The sequence below is a fragment of the Pygocentrus nattereri genome, chromosome 14 (genome assembly GCF_015220715.1).
Source record: "Pygocentrus nattereri isolate fPygNat1 chromosome 14, fPygNat1.pri, whole genome shotgun sequence".
Classification (NCBI taxonomy): domain Eukaryota; kingdom Metazoa; phylum Chordata; class Actinopteri; order Characiformes; family Serrasalmidae; genus Pygocentrus; species Pygocentrus nattereri.
In genome coordinates this window covers 8,914,257-8,927,701 of record NC_051224.1, presented here as the reverse complement: position 1 = coordinate 8,927,701, position 13,445 = coordinate 8,914,257, and the positions used below count along the sequence as shown (strand labels likewise).

The 13,445-nt window shown below is 44.2% G+C and overlaps 1 protein-coding gene across 3 annotated transcripts in view; it reads left to right on the top strand.

The window, feature by feature from the left end:
* aatka (apoptosis-associated tyrosine kinase a) overlaps positions 1-13,445 on the top strand; it is a 61,221-nt gene that overhangs the window by 44,921 nt on the left and 2,855 nt on the right. Inside the window, exons 3-13 of one of the 3 annotated variants that reach the window (XM_017705963.2) lie at positions 1,301-1,433; positions 6,147-6,226; positions 6,530-6,648; positions 6,851-6,938; positions 7,256-7,386; positions 7,670-7,754; positions 7,875-7,996; positions 8,095-8,244; positions 9,507-12,855; positions 12,981-13,119; positions 13,194-13,385. In XM_017705963.2, the coding sequence (XP_017561452.1) occupies positions 1,301-1,433; positions 6,147-6,226; positions 6,530-6,648; positions 6,851-6,938; positions 7,256-7,386; positions 7,670-7,754; positions 7,875-7,996; positions 8,095-8,244; positions 9,507-12,855; positions 12,981-13,119; positions 13,194-13,385 (4,588 nt within the window). Of the gene's footprint in view, positions 1-1,300; positions 1,443-5,121; positions 5,818-6,146; positions 6,227-6,529; positions 6,649-6,850; positions 6,939-7,255; positions 7,387-7,669; positions 7,755-7,874; positions 7,997-8,094; positions 8,245-9,506; positions 12,856-12,980; positions 13,120-13,193; positions 13,386-13,445 lie in introns of those variants that run through there. The other 2 variants (XM_017705962.2, XM_017705964.2) reach the window with 2 other exon arrangements.

Here is a 13,445-nt window from a genome sequence, read left to right as displayed (position 1 = left end):
TGTTCAGTGTTATAGGGAAGGTGTGCTGAGTCGAGATTAGTGTCACTTACTCAGGTAAGACTTAACCAGGGATGTATGAAGTACAAACGTTAAAGTAGTTATTATTTTGGGTAACGTGATGGTGATTTTCATGACAGTATTACTAAATTACACTGAAATTGCCTGAGTAAGCTCAGCTTGCTGCAAGAATAAATTCTTCAGCACAGCTAGGCCATATACGATGGCCTACCAAAGGAAAAAGGATCATTTGTAAACAATGTTTTTTAAATACACTGTTATACCAATACAGAATACAGTGAGTCTTTGTACATAGGTCTGTAAACACATTTTGATACAATGACTGTTAAGACTGAACACCACGTACTGTGGGGTAAACAGACAGTCAGGACAGTTTAATTAACAAGATTATTTAAACTTAATTAAAATGGTAGATCAATAAGTATTAAGGATTTACACTGAAGACAAAAAGCTATGCTGATTTAATGGAGTGGACAGGCATATATTATACTGACAGTTTTTGTTGTCTTTTGAGTTCTAATTAATGTGCTGGGTAGAATTCATTACCATAAGCATTTTGGTAATAATTAGTGTGTGATACCTAGCTAGTTAGGCTTGCCAAAACGGCGCTATGGTTCCAAAAAAGAAGACTAACAATTTGTTTTGAATGTATCATCAGCTAACAAATAACTGCATATAGTGCCTTGACTGTGTAGTTTGCTAGTTAACACCAGAATGTTTTAACATTAATTATATAAAACTTGATTCACGTTCTGTACTCACACTCCGACTGTCATCATCCATCTTTTCCTCGCGTTAAATGCGGTCCTTATATCCACTTCGCTAGGGAGCAGCATCGCAAAAATACAGGGTCCTGGAATTATGGTCCTGCCTCCTTTTCTGCAGTCAGACCCTACTCAGAAGTAGAGAGTCAACTAGAAAGTCAGCGTGACGAAACGTGTGGAGCGTTGAAAGTGAAAAGCCGCCTGCCATCCTTCTCTGCTGGGTCATTGTTTGGCGTGGGGAATTTGTCCCAGCTTCCCATTTTTAAACCTCTGAACAGAACTGACAGGCTTGTGCTCTCCGTCCTGGAGGGACTGTGCTTGGGCTGGCCTGGTGTGGTGGAGGTGTGTGTATATATATATATATATATATGTATATATATATATATATATATATATATACACACACACTTTTAAGATCCTAGACTAGAAGAATAGTCGTTTAAACCCTTAACATTTCTCTTTTTTAAGAGTCTAGTCTTCACGTTCCACACAGTGATATGTTTGTTGATTATGTGCAGGAGTTTGAGAACACTGAAGGTGAGGAATACCAGGCTGACCTGTCCACTCTGGCCTCCGCTGGCTCCCAGGATGGCCCTGACGTCTACATCCTGCCCCTGACTGAGGTTTCACTGCCTGTGGCCAAACAACCAGGTAGATCAAGTAAGAACACCTTGTAGATCAATCTGATGTGCATCATATGTCTTAATTAGTAGTGTTAGAAGTTAACACGCTAACTTCCTATTTTGACCATTAGAGCCAGTCGTAGTTCAGCAAAGCAAAGAAGTGCCAGCTGCTTATTTGAATTTGCTATTCCACCACAAATTGGGCAACAGTTTTCAAATGGTGCTGCACTGTCAACTTCAGCCTCATTGTAGATCCAGCCTAAACAGCCTAAAGCCCAGCTCTCACATTGTAATTAGACAATGCGGTTGTTGGGATTTCTTACTAAAGCTAAAGTTTTTTCCCAGCTTCTGCCACAGTGAATGTATCACTGAAGAGCGTCTTGTCTGAAGTATCACAACCAAACACACAGCTGATGCTGGAAATAGCAGCAACGTTAACAACAGAGAATGTTTTCGGTACATTACGCTGCAGAGTGCTTGCGGGAGATCTGTGGACAAGTCAACACACAGCAAATGAACAAAAGTAACAATAAAGCAAAGAACTACAGTTCCCCTTGAAACAGGACATAATGAGGCAGTATGAGAGTAAGAAGCCACAATTCATGGAGGGGATGGAACACACAAACACTGTTGCTCATGTAAACTCATTTACATTGACATTTACACAATAAAAATAATGATATGGCTGGTTACAATTGATTTACTAAATAAATACCTCCTGATGAAGCTTATTTTGTACACCCCTAAAGCTATAACAAAACGCACTGCTTTTTTTCTAGTCTTATTAAGCCTTATCACACCAGCACATGCTGATTAACTGGCTGCACATTACAAATTTTTTAAGCAACAGCTGGGGTTAATTAAACATTTTCGAGATAACACTTATTTGTGTATTACACATCACATTCTTGTGCATGACTCTGGGTCTTTGTGGAATGCATTTATTAATGAACTTTGTAATGTAATACCTAACTAGTTACACTGCGTCTCATTAGAACTTTTTGTCTTGGCTTGTTGTTTTAGTTGTTGGTATTCTCATTTGATTTTCATCAGTGCTTCTATAGTAAATTGCCACTTAGCTCTAAATAAAGACACAGTGACCCCCAATTCCAAAGTGAAAAAGATGGGCATGGGGTCTGTACTTATTACCGTGGCTCAGCAGCCATAATGGAAATGCTGTTGAATGTAAAATGAGGCTTGACTCAACTGGTAGTTGAGATGGCTCTGAAATGGTACCTACAAAATTGAAATCAAAGGAAAACACCTCTAAACACCTCTGCTTAATAAAAATGTCTAATTCACTTTAGTTAGAGCTTAGTAAAGATTTTATTATTATTAACATTATTACAATTATGATGTATAATACACAAATCAAAGTGTGTTGGAAAAAGCTTAATTGTTAATGCTTAATAAACTAGTAATAAGCAGTCTGATAACTAGCAGCTACTGGTTGGTAAGACCATTACGATGTTCCCTCATACTGTAGTGTTACCCATCCTTGTTACTCTGCAGTGTTAATTGGATTGTTTGCTGTTTACAGGCTGTTGGTCTAAATCTCTTTTTATGTAGCTTGCAAATGGCCAGTGTTCTAGAATCACTGCTCAAGAAAGACCATCATGACATAATTTAAAGTGATAACAATAAACAAGCATCACGCCCACCCCACCATCCACATTCTCCAGTACATTACGGTGCTGTGTAGGTTTTCTTGTGTGTGGAGCTTAACTGACACAGAATGTAACAGCCATTGTGATGTTGCAAGTTTCAGCTACCTCCGGTCTAGCTGAGAACAATAGTGAGTCAGTGTGTAGCAGTGGCACACTAAACTGGTGTTGTGTGGCCTGGCGGTGGCACTGCGTCTCTTAATTGGCCGGTGAAGAACAGGACCTCTGTCCTGGCCTGCTGGGACCGTGTATGGAAAAAGAGCAGTGGCGTTGTTTGCGTTCTCGCAGTGACCATTGTAGCAGAGATCAGGCTGCCTCGGGGAGCTGGAAGCACATCTGTTTGTTGCATAACGTAGGGAGGCTGGCCCGCTGGACTGCACCATGGCATGAGGCAGCCATGTGAAAAGCAGATCTAGAAAGCGGAGATAGCCCCTCACTCTGGCTGTCTGAGGGTCAGTTATATTGAAATGGAATGTATGTAGTTATTTCATAAGGCATTTTTCAGCTGGCTTGGCAAGGCTGTGAATAATTGATGCCTTCTTTTGACATGAAATGTGGCCAGATCTGTCTGAATTCCAACAAAAATCATTCAGGGTTTTGTGCTCAAAGGTAAACAGCAGATTGACTGGCTGACTGTGTCTGAGTAGGAGCTCTGATGTATGTGTGAAGCAGTGTGTGAGTAAGATGCTCACTCTGTGACTCATGCACACTGTCTGTGTGGAGCATCTGGGAGGGGGCGGGGGGAGGAACCCGAATAGGAGTGCAGGCAAGGCATTGGATGAAGAACCATCAGCAACACAGCCAATGGGCTCCTTCTCTCCAGTTGTCCATGGTTACGGCTGTGCGATTGGTTCAGGTGTTGCAGGGCGAGTATAGGGGAGAGGTTGGGCTGGGTCTCCCATTAGACTGAGAAGGGCTTGGTCATGGCCATGCCGGATCCCGCTCTTATTCTTCCTCCCACAGCAGCCTACACATTGTGTTAATGACGTGATGTTGAAAAAGAACAGGAAATTAATGCTTGAGAGCAAGGCAAAAATCTCCCAACTGATTTGGCCTCTCGTCCTCTCCCTTGTGCTGATTCTATGCAGCGGCAAGCTCTTACATCAGCACAAGCTGAATCATTTAAATATACAATAACCAAAATTTCCATGTTCCACATTTAAGAAGTGCCTTGACAATACAGATGTACACTGTTATTCATTCCATAAATTACAGGGCCTAATGTACTGCCTACAAAGGTAATCCCATACAGAAAATGTGCAATGGTTGCATTCATTTTCTGAGGACACTACCAGACACACAATGCCAGGTGCTCAGAAGACTCAGGTTTACTTCCATATTAGTGACTTATGACATGAGCACATTTACACATTCTGAAATGATTTGCTGCTAGATTAATTAAAATAGTTTCTCTAGCCATGTATAATTTTTGTGTGTCAGAAGCCTGTCTCTCTCCAGAGTGTCGTTCTTTTGTGCTCTAATGCATTTTGAACATGGCTCAGGGCTGGTGCAGGCCTGCACTGGGAATGCCAGGAGTGGGGTCGGAATGCACAGCTCCCAGATTCCACAGGAACGATATAAAAGAGCCAGTTGAAGCCTAGAGTAGGAAAGAAAAGAGAAGGACAGTTGTGTGTCTGACTGAGTGCAGGAACTGGAGGGTGGTGGGGGGGATGGGGGCAGGCTGCTATCGCCTTGACAATCCAGGCTGTGAGGAACAGAGAATAGGCCTTGTGTCCCAGCTAGTACTGTGGGTACCAGGCGCTGCCACATCTTGCACAAAGGCAGCGATTTAGTGCCGGAGAGGAGCGTGAGCGGCTGGAATGAGTGACCTCTGGAACAGCGAGGAGGAGGGGGCCATTTTAATAGGAATAATACAGGGAGGAGACTGTAGCAGGGGACCAGGGAATAGACACATAGACACTGTGTGCATTGGGAGTGGTTCAGGTTTTTGACAGAGGGCTTTCTGTTTGTCCCAGCCCCCTCAGCTCTATTGGGTGGATAGAGACAACGATGTCACAGTGAAGACAGGGGCCATTATATTCTTCATATGTTATTGCCGGTGGCTCCCGGACGACAGAATCATTTTGACACGCGACAGGTCAAGAGAACAGACTCTAAGCAAGAGTCCGGAGCACAGGCAAGCTCTTTAAGCACCGACCTTTCGGCTGGAGGCTCTTAATATGAGAACATCATACCGAGATATGTGCCGGGTCCCAGAGAACCAGCCCGTTGAACTGGTGGGAATGTTCTGGAACAGCAGGATGTTCTCGGCTGCTGGGAAGGAGGACAGGGAGGACTGCTTTCTCAGCTGCAAGAGGGCTCAGGGGGTTAAGCCCCTAGGGTGTGGGCAGAGGCAAAGAGGCTTGGAACAGGAAAGCACTGACTGCTCTCTGTGCCTCCAAAGAACCATCCACCCGCTTGTGGCTTTGCAAGCATGGCTGCACTTTTTCTCATCTTCATCATCATTGCTATTGTCTTTGCCCTCATCCTTCATTTGAATTGTGAAGACCAGCTGAGATCAGCCTGATTCTGTAATGCTGAATCTCTACTTTCTTTGTGTAAGAGTTTCATGGTGCTGTTCTGGAACAATGTTTCTTAATCCTGCTCCTGGTGACCCACTATGCTTCACAGGCATAGAGAACTACATGCCTCGACATACCTGATGCAGCTCATCATGTTGTGCTGAGCTTGTTGAGAATGTTATGGCAAGACATAGTTGAAACTGTTCAGCACAGTCCCAGAGCATGGGTAAGAACCACAAAAAATCTCTAGACAAGTCTTGATGTGCAACCTCATAACCTGATCTTTCCAGTTGAACAAGCATTTTTTTTATAAGAATATTTAAAATGAAGTGTTTGAGATTGCGTGCCCTTAAACTGTCTTTTTGAGGAGATGCTGGGACAGGGTGATTGTTATCTCTAATTTGCTGAGCATCTGTTAGGTTTCCTTAAAGCTTGGGCTCTTTTCAGAATTCTGAGAATTGCTGCATTGTTCGTTGTTAAACATGTCACATTTACTATTTCCATGAGACTGCATTCTATCAATTCTTGCTCTCTCTTCTTTTCTCTCTGTTTTAGTCCAGCTGCTTAAGTCAGCAGACCTTGGTCGCCACAGCCTCCTTTACTTAAAGGAAATTGGCCAAGAATGGTTTGGAAAGGTGAGCCTTCTAAAATAAACAGCATTTTAGAATGAAAGTCTTAGAATGGAGCATCTGGGTCCTTGCATGCCCCCTTGGCTTAGAGTTGAAGGCTGATGTGGACCTAGTGTGTGTGAAATTAACCAGTGATCTCTTTTGAATGTACTCTCTGAGACTCTCAAACGTGTGAACTTGTTGGGTGGATTGACATGGTGAATTCCACATTATCTGTATGCTTTGTAAATCTGCGCTGTCCAGCCCACAGAATGTCCACCATGTTTGAGTGTGTATGTCTGAATGTGTGATTGTGTTTTTGTGATATAGGTTTTGCTGGGAGAGGTGAATGCTGGACTTAACACCACGCAGGTGGTGGTGAAGGAGCTGAAAGCGAGTGCCAGCGTACAGGACCAGATGCAGTTCCTGGAGGAGGCCCAACCTTACCGGTCTGAGCCTATGATTGTTCATTAATATTCTTTCAGTCTGTCTCTCTCTCCATCTATTGCATTCATTCTTTCTTGTATGCACATTTGCTTTATATTTTGTTAAATGATCAAATTTGCATGTCCAGTTTGTTTTAAAGAGTTTAAAGAATTGACAGCAACTGACGTGTGTGTGTCTGTGTGTATGTGTGGTGGAATCCTGCAGGACTCTCCGACATCCTGCGCTGCTACAGTGCCTGGCTCAGTGCACAGAAGTCACGCCCTACCTGTTGATTATGGAATACTGCCCTCTGGTATGTCTCTCTCCTTCAATCTCTCTCGCACACACACACACATGCACACACGCCTTGTTCCGCTAGGACCAAGGTTACAAGGTGGCCTGAATAAATAACCACTCGGCATTCCCTACTCTGCCTCTGCATCTTCTGAGAGGCTGCATGCTCCCTCTGCTGGTCAATATAAGGCCAGTCTGATCAACCTGCTATTCCCAGTGCTAGCAGCTTTGAACAAAAGGGTAAATGCAATTTAGGCCACTGGAATGGTTGTATTATACTAACGATCTCTGGTTTAAGGATGACTTGTTCTTTATACTTGCTTCTGGCTTTTTCAGGGTGATGTTAAGGGATACCTCCGCAGTTGCCGAGCAGACTCTGCTACCCCCGACCCTTTGATTCTCCAGCGAATGGCATGTGAAATTGCCTCTGGCCTTCTGTACCTCCACAAACATAATTACATTCACAGGTGAGGAGACAGAGACAGCCTTTCTCTCATTTCTTTTGTCACTGTCTGGTCTGAGGATTTCAGCCTTTCTGCTTTCTGGTCTCTCCCTGCAACAATATCCTGGTGCTGCCTGAGTGCCTCTGACAGACTCCAGCATCAGTGATTTTGTTGCTGGGGGTGAACCCTTCAGTCATCGGAAGCTTTGAACATCAATTAAACCATCCAAAAGATGTGAAATAAGCCTTATTGTGCTATGAATAATGTTTAAATCACCCTGTAACATTTCCTTTTCTTACTTCCTTAGTGACCTGGCTCTCAGGAACTGTCTACTCACTTCAGAGATGACAGTGAAGATTGGAGACTATGGCCTCTCCCACAGCAGGTACAAGGTGAGTCAGTAATGGAGTCAGTGGGACTGCTGGGTTATAGTGCAGATCTTGCTGTGGTGACACAGCTTCCCTTTCCATCATATAACTTCTTCAGTTCCTGCTTGTCTCTGTCTTTGGTAGGATGACTATTTTGTAACGGCAGATCAGATTTGGGTGCCTCTGCGATGGATTGCTCCAGAGCTCATTGATGAGGTCCATGGCAACTTGTTGGTGGTGGACCAGACCAAGGCCAGCAATGTCTGGTAAGACAATGCCTTTAAGATTACTCTTTAGGATTACTTATGGGCAAATTTCAGAGCACCTTGGCACACCAGCATTTCAATGTTTTCTGACTTTATAGGTCACTGGGTGTGACAATCTGGGAGCTGTTTGAGCTTGGGAATCAGCCATACAGACACTACTCTGATAGACAAGTGTTGACTTATGCTGTGAAGGAACAGCAGCTGAAGCTGCCAAAGCCTTTGCTGAAAGTGCCCCTGTCTGACCGCTGGTGAGTCATCTCAGCTCCTGAGTCATAATCACCATCACCAATTAGTAACCTGCCTTTCTCCACACTGTCCAGTCATTACCCCCCCCCTCTCCTTCACCGGTGCAAACCAGTCAATGCCTTGTACCACAGGCGTGCCAACTACTCTTAAATTATCCCTTAATTTAATACAGCCAAAGCATTTAATGTATTTTCTATCACATGTTCCCCCCAGTGGTCATTCCATTTTCTCTCTGGCATGGCTAACAAATCAATATTGCTCAGGTCCAGCATGGTCAGTCATTAATTTCCCTCTTCCACAGCCCCATCAATCATAGCCATTCCAGGAAGTCTGTGGTCATTAATTCTGGTCCTACACACTACCATTAATTATCCATTTAATCAAGAACACTCTTGCATACAGACATACCACATGCTCCTGCAGCACGTAGCAAACACTGACTGACTCTTTTCTGTATATGCAAGGCTGCTTTGACTCCATGCTTTCCACATATCAGTTAATTACTATAGGAGCATCTGACCTCTATGCACATTACCATTTCCGAATGTGGGACTGGTTACAAACATTTAACTAATGAAACAAATTCTGATTCCCAGATGATTGACACAATGTGCAGCTGATTCCACCATTAATGTATTCCAGTTAATGCAATTTATTTCCTTTTCTGAGGGACTGTCCTACACTTTGAATAAAAAAAAAATAAAAAAACTGATCACATGCATGTAGTGAACATTTAAGTTAAATTAATTTATTAATGCTAATAAACACTACTCTGTCAAAAGGTATTGCTCAAATGTCAGTGTTTATCAGCAGTTTGTAAGTCCTATAGTCTTGTAAACATCACACTTCTTTGACATACATTTACTGACATTTTAAAAATAATTTGAAGGATCTCCTTCATAGATTAACCACTGCCGTCCACAGACCATCCATAGTAGTTGGGTTTTTCTTTTCCTCATAATTCCCAACACAACCCCAAAAGAGCTTTATGGGTTTTAAATCATTCCTGAATTTGCATCCTACATTGTCTTGTTGAAATATCTGTCATTTGTTGTGCTTGTCTACCTTTAAATGATTAGACAGGATGAACAAAAAAACATGCTAAACATCTGTATGATGTAGGTGCTTGAAAGCATTCTTTTTAACTGTCTTGAGTATTAAAAGCTCTGTAGCTTTGTGATGAATACCTTGAAAATTGCTGTACATAATTTTGCCACTTTCTTGTGCATTTTTCAGTGGTGCTGTCTTATTTGTGTATGAGCAGGTATGAAGTAATGCAATTCTGCTGGCTACAGCCAGAGCAGAGGCCCATGGCAGAGGAAGTTCATCTGCTTCTGAACTACCTGTGTGCTAAGGGTACCAGCGAGGCAGAGGAGGACTTTGAGAAGCGTTGGAACTCTCTCAGACCCAGCCTAGGTACCAGCAGTTCCCACAGAACCCCAACATCATCAGAGGTAGCCTCATCTACTTCCTCCTTTCCTCTGTTAGAGCACTTCTCCACAGCTGACAGCTTCCAGTCAGAGAATGGTGATGACATACTGACAGTGACCGAGACCAGCCATGGGCTCAACTTCGAATATAAGTGGGAGCAGGCCCGAGCTGAACAGCCCTACTGCTCCTCATCTGCCAGTGGACCTCTAGGAAGGAGCAATCCACATTACCAGGACATCTATTATCCTCTTACCAATACCGCAGGAAGCTGCAAAGGGGAGAGTCTCACTCTGGGAGTTTCCCCATCCTACTATGAGCCAGATCATCCAGGGGTGGTACCAGTACTGAGTGCACACAGTCCATCTGTGAGCAGTGAGTACTACATCCGCATTGAGGAACCTGTAGAGTGCAACATTAATCTGGAGGAGGGCACTCTTGACTACAGTCCAGGGGTTGAAGCCAGCAACAGTTGCTTTTCCACAAATGACATGAAAAGTCCCACAGAGGCTCAGACACACACATACTGGTCAGCAGCAAAAGACTCTAAAAGCAGTGCCTATGATTCAGATGGCAGCCCAACTATTTCCCTCTCCTTGGAGCCACTTCAGAGGGGAGGTCTAAGCCCACTGGAATCTGTAGATCAATCAAGACAATACTTCTCCCCCAGTGACACAGACAGATTCCATTGTGAACAGTCAATCTCAGCAGAACTGGAAGCTCATTTGAAAAGGCACCAACCACCTGATTCTCATCTTGGGTCTGGGAGCCACCTCTATACAGGGCTACAGAATAGCTCACATGGTGTATCAGTCTCACTGCACAGCCCCAGTCTGGGACACTGTGACCCCTACCTTGAGGCCAGCCAGAGGACTGCTGAAAAAAATATGGCAAATGAGGCCTATTATGACATGATGGGCAACTTGCAAAAGAACATGCCTAGGGCTCACTATATGAGTATTAATGTTGAAGCTGGAGATGGTCTTCTTATGGGTGCAGCTGATCCAGAGGATGACAACAGTCTGTTTACAGAAAGTGAAGCAACCAACTGGACCTCAAACCACTCTGCAAATAACAACAGCTTAAACGTTGATGGCAGACAACCCAGGGGGTTTCCTGACACCTATCTTGATTTACAACAGAGTACACCTTCCTCCCGTATACAGAACCCAAGGCAGATTACAGTAGAAGCATGCGACAATTCCAAAAGTAATCCTTCCCATACTTTCAAAACACACTCGTATATGGAAGCCACAGGCAGCAATCCATCCACCATTAACATTCCATACACAGATTCAGAGTGTGGATCATACATACGTCTGTGCTGTGAGGATAGAAAGGAGGTAGAGACATCTGTCAAGTTTCATTCAGCCCTAGAAAAACAACAAATTATTTATCCAGCCCAGAAGAATGCTCCTCATCTGCATGTCAGAGAGAATACGATACAGTTCCCAGTAGGGAGTTACACCAGTAAGAATCTAGTTTCTTCTCCAGCTGAGACAGTAGTGACTCCAGAGAATCTACTCCCTGACAGAAGCACAAGCCCTGCACAAGATATAAAATTCCGATCAGAGGGTCCAGCAGCACTGAGTGGGAAGAAGATTCCGTGCCCCACGGCTCTGTCAGAATGTGTCTTAGAGTGCAGTCATACAGGGAGCAGCTGGGTGGAGCATGGCTGTTCCAGCATTAGCTTGGTGGACATTGATGATTGCAGTGATGACGACATCACTGACATTACCTCTGGTGTGTTTCCAGAGTCTCCTGTGGACTATGCAGAAGTGAGTGATGCTAACTTGGTACAAAGACCATTGCACAGAGAAATGCAAAGCTGTGACACTGAGGACATTATTGACCTTGCATCTAGTAACAGTCCTAGTGAGGCCTTCATGCAAGATGCTTACCACATGTCCATCCAACCCAAATCATTGGATAGTGGTTACGACACAGAGAACAATGAGTCTCCTGAGTTTGTCATGAAGGACTTGGAGGGTAAGCCAGTCCTTAGTACTAGTATGGAATCGGAGTGTGATATGGTCCTCCAGATGGACCTCGGAAATGATGATGAAGCTGTCCTGACTCCAGCTTGCAGCAGTAATCTGGAGTTGACAAGCCTGGGTGAGAGAAACAAGTTCAGGGACTCTGCTTATTTTTCAGACTATGACACAGAGAATGACAAGAGTCCCTGTGAAGGAGGAAACACCTTCTTTGATAACCAAGTGGAGGATAATGTTTTTGGACACAAACCTGCAAAAGACAACTCTCTCAGGAAGGCAGGGAGAGAGGGAGGGTGCCCAGTGAAAAAAATGGAGGAGGGGTATCATTTTGCTAAGCTAAGAGATCGCACAGATGATGCTGTTCTCAGTGCCAAACAGTTGTGTCCTGAGAAGAAGAACATGGAGTGTGCTCTAGGTTCATCTCCTGCATCAGCTCCAGGAATCACCATGTTATCTCCCTTTCCCCCAGAGATGGGGGGATGTTTGACCAAAGAGTCTGCTCCAGATGATGGCCTTGGGCTAGAAGCTGAGCACTCTGGAGAAGATCCAGCTTCTGAGTGCTGCTCCAACACAGCCTCTGAAGGCTCATCCACAACACAGGAAGCCACAACGATGGAGGACCAAGCTAGTGGTACCACCAGGGACTTTTCATCGGTGGACTCCCTGGGTTCAGACTCCACTATAGTGGAGTTCAGCAGGGAGACTGTGAAAGAAGCTGAAACCGAAGACTGTGAGGACATGGAAAATGATACAGAGTGTCAGATGGATGCAAAAGATGAGGAGAATCAAGGAGTGAAACAAGAAGAGGGAGTGGAGGAGGACAGCATTGACCAAGCACTTTTAAGAGTCAAGCGGGACAGTTCTCTGGACAACATTCTGCCTGCCTTACCAGAGGACCTGGATATACCAGCACCCCTAGGGAACAGTGAGGAAGCAGACGAGGAAGACTCAGATGACAGCGATGAGTCTGACGAAGAGCTGCGCAGCTATAGTGTGCAAGAGCAGAGTGAGGAGAGTGAGGAGGAGTTCACTACCGTGCCCGTGGTGGTGAGTGAGCGGAGTAGTGCTCGCCATCTGCGCAGTCTCCTCAAAATGCCCTCACTGCTCACTCAATCATTTTGTGATGAGCTGGAACGCAAGAAAAAAGCAGTCTCCTTCTTCGATGATGTCACAGTGTTCCTGTTTGACCAGGTCAGTTGTACTTGATAGTTTTTATATAATTTGAAATGCATAACTTGCTCAGATATTTACTGAAATAGCACATGTTCATTTGAGATATGGTGAGTTGATTCATTGATGCTGTTTTTTTTTCCTAGGAGAGCCCTACAGGGGAACTATCAGAATACACATTTCCACCTGGGGCAGAACCTAATGGCCAGGCTGCAGTGGGCGAGCAACTTCGACCACAGAGAGCTGGTGCCTCTGATAACTCCTCAGATGAAAATGTCTCAGAAAGTAAGTGTTATGCAGTTCTAGGTAAGAGTTGAAAAACATAATAATAATAACAACAACAATCTCTTATTGAACAGGTGAGACCTTTGAGTGGGAGGAAGATTTTCCTAGTCCTTCAACATTAGAACCGGTTTCTGATGGGATCAGCACACCCCCCAACTCTCCAGTCAAGTCTCCTGAAGAAAAGCCAGAACCCCAGTTTTCCCGCTTCAGTATTTCTCGCTTCTCCATTACACAGGTGTCTGATTCAGACATGGACACCATGGGAGGTCAGTGCCATAGTATCAGTCAGCTGTTTGAAATATACAGTGAAATATGCCATCCAAACA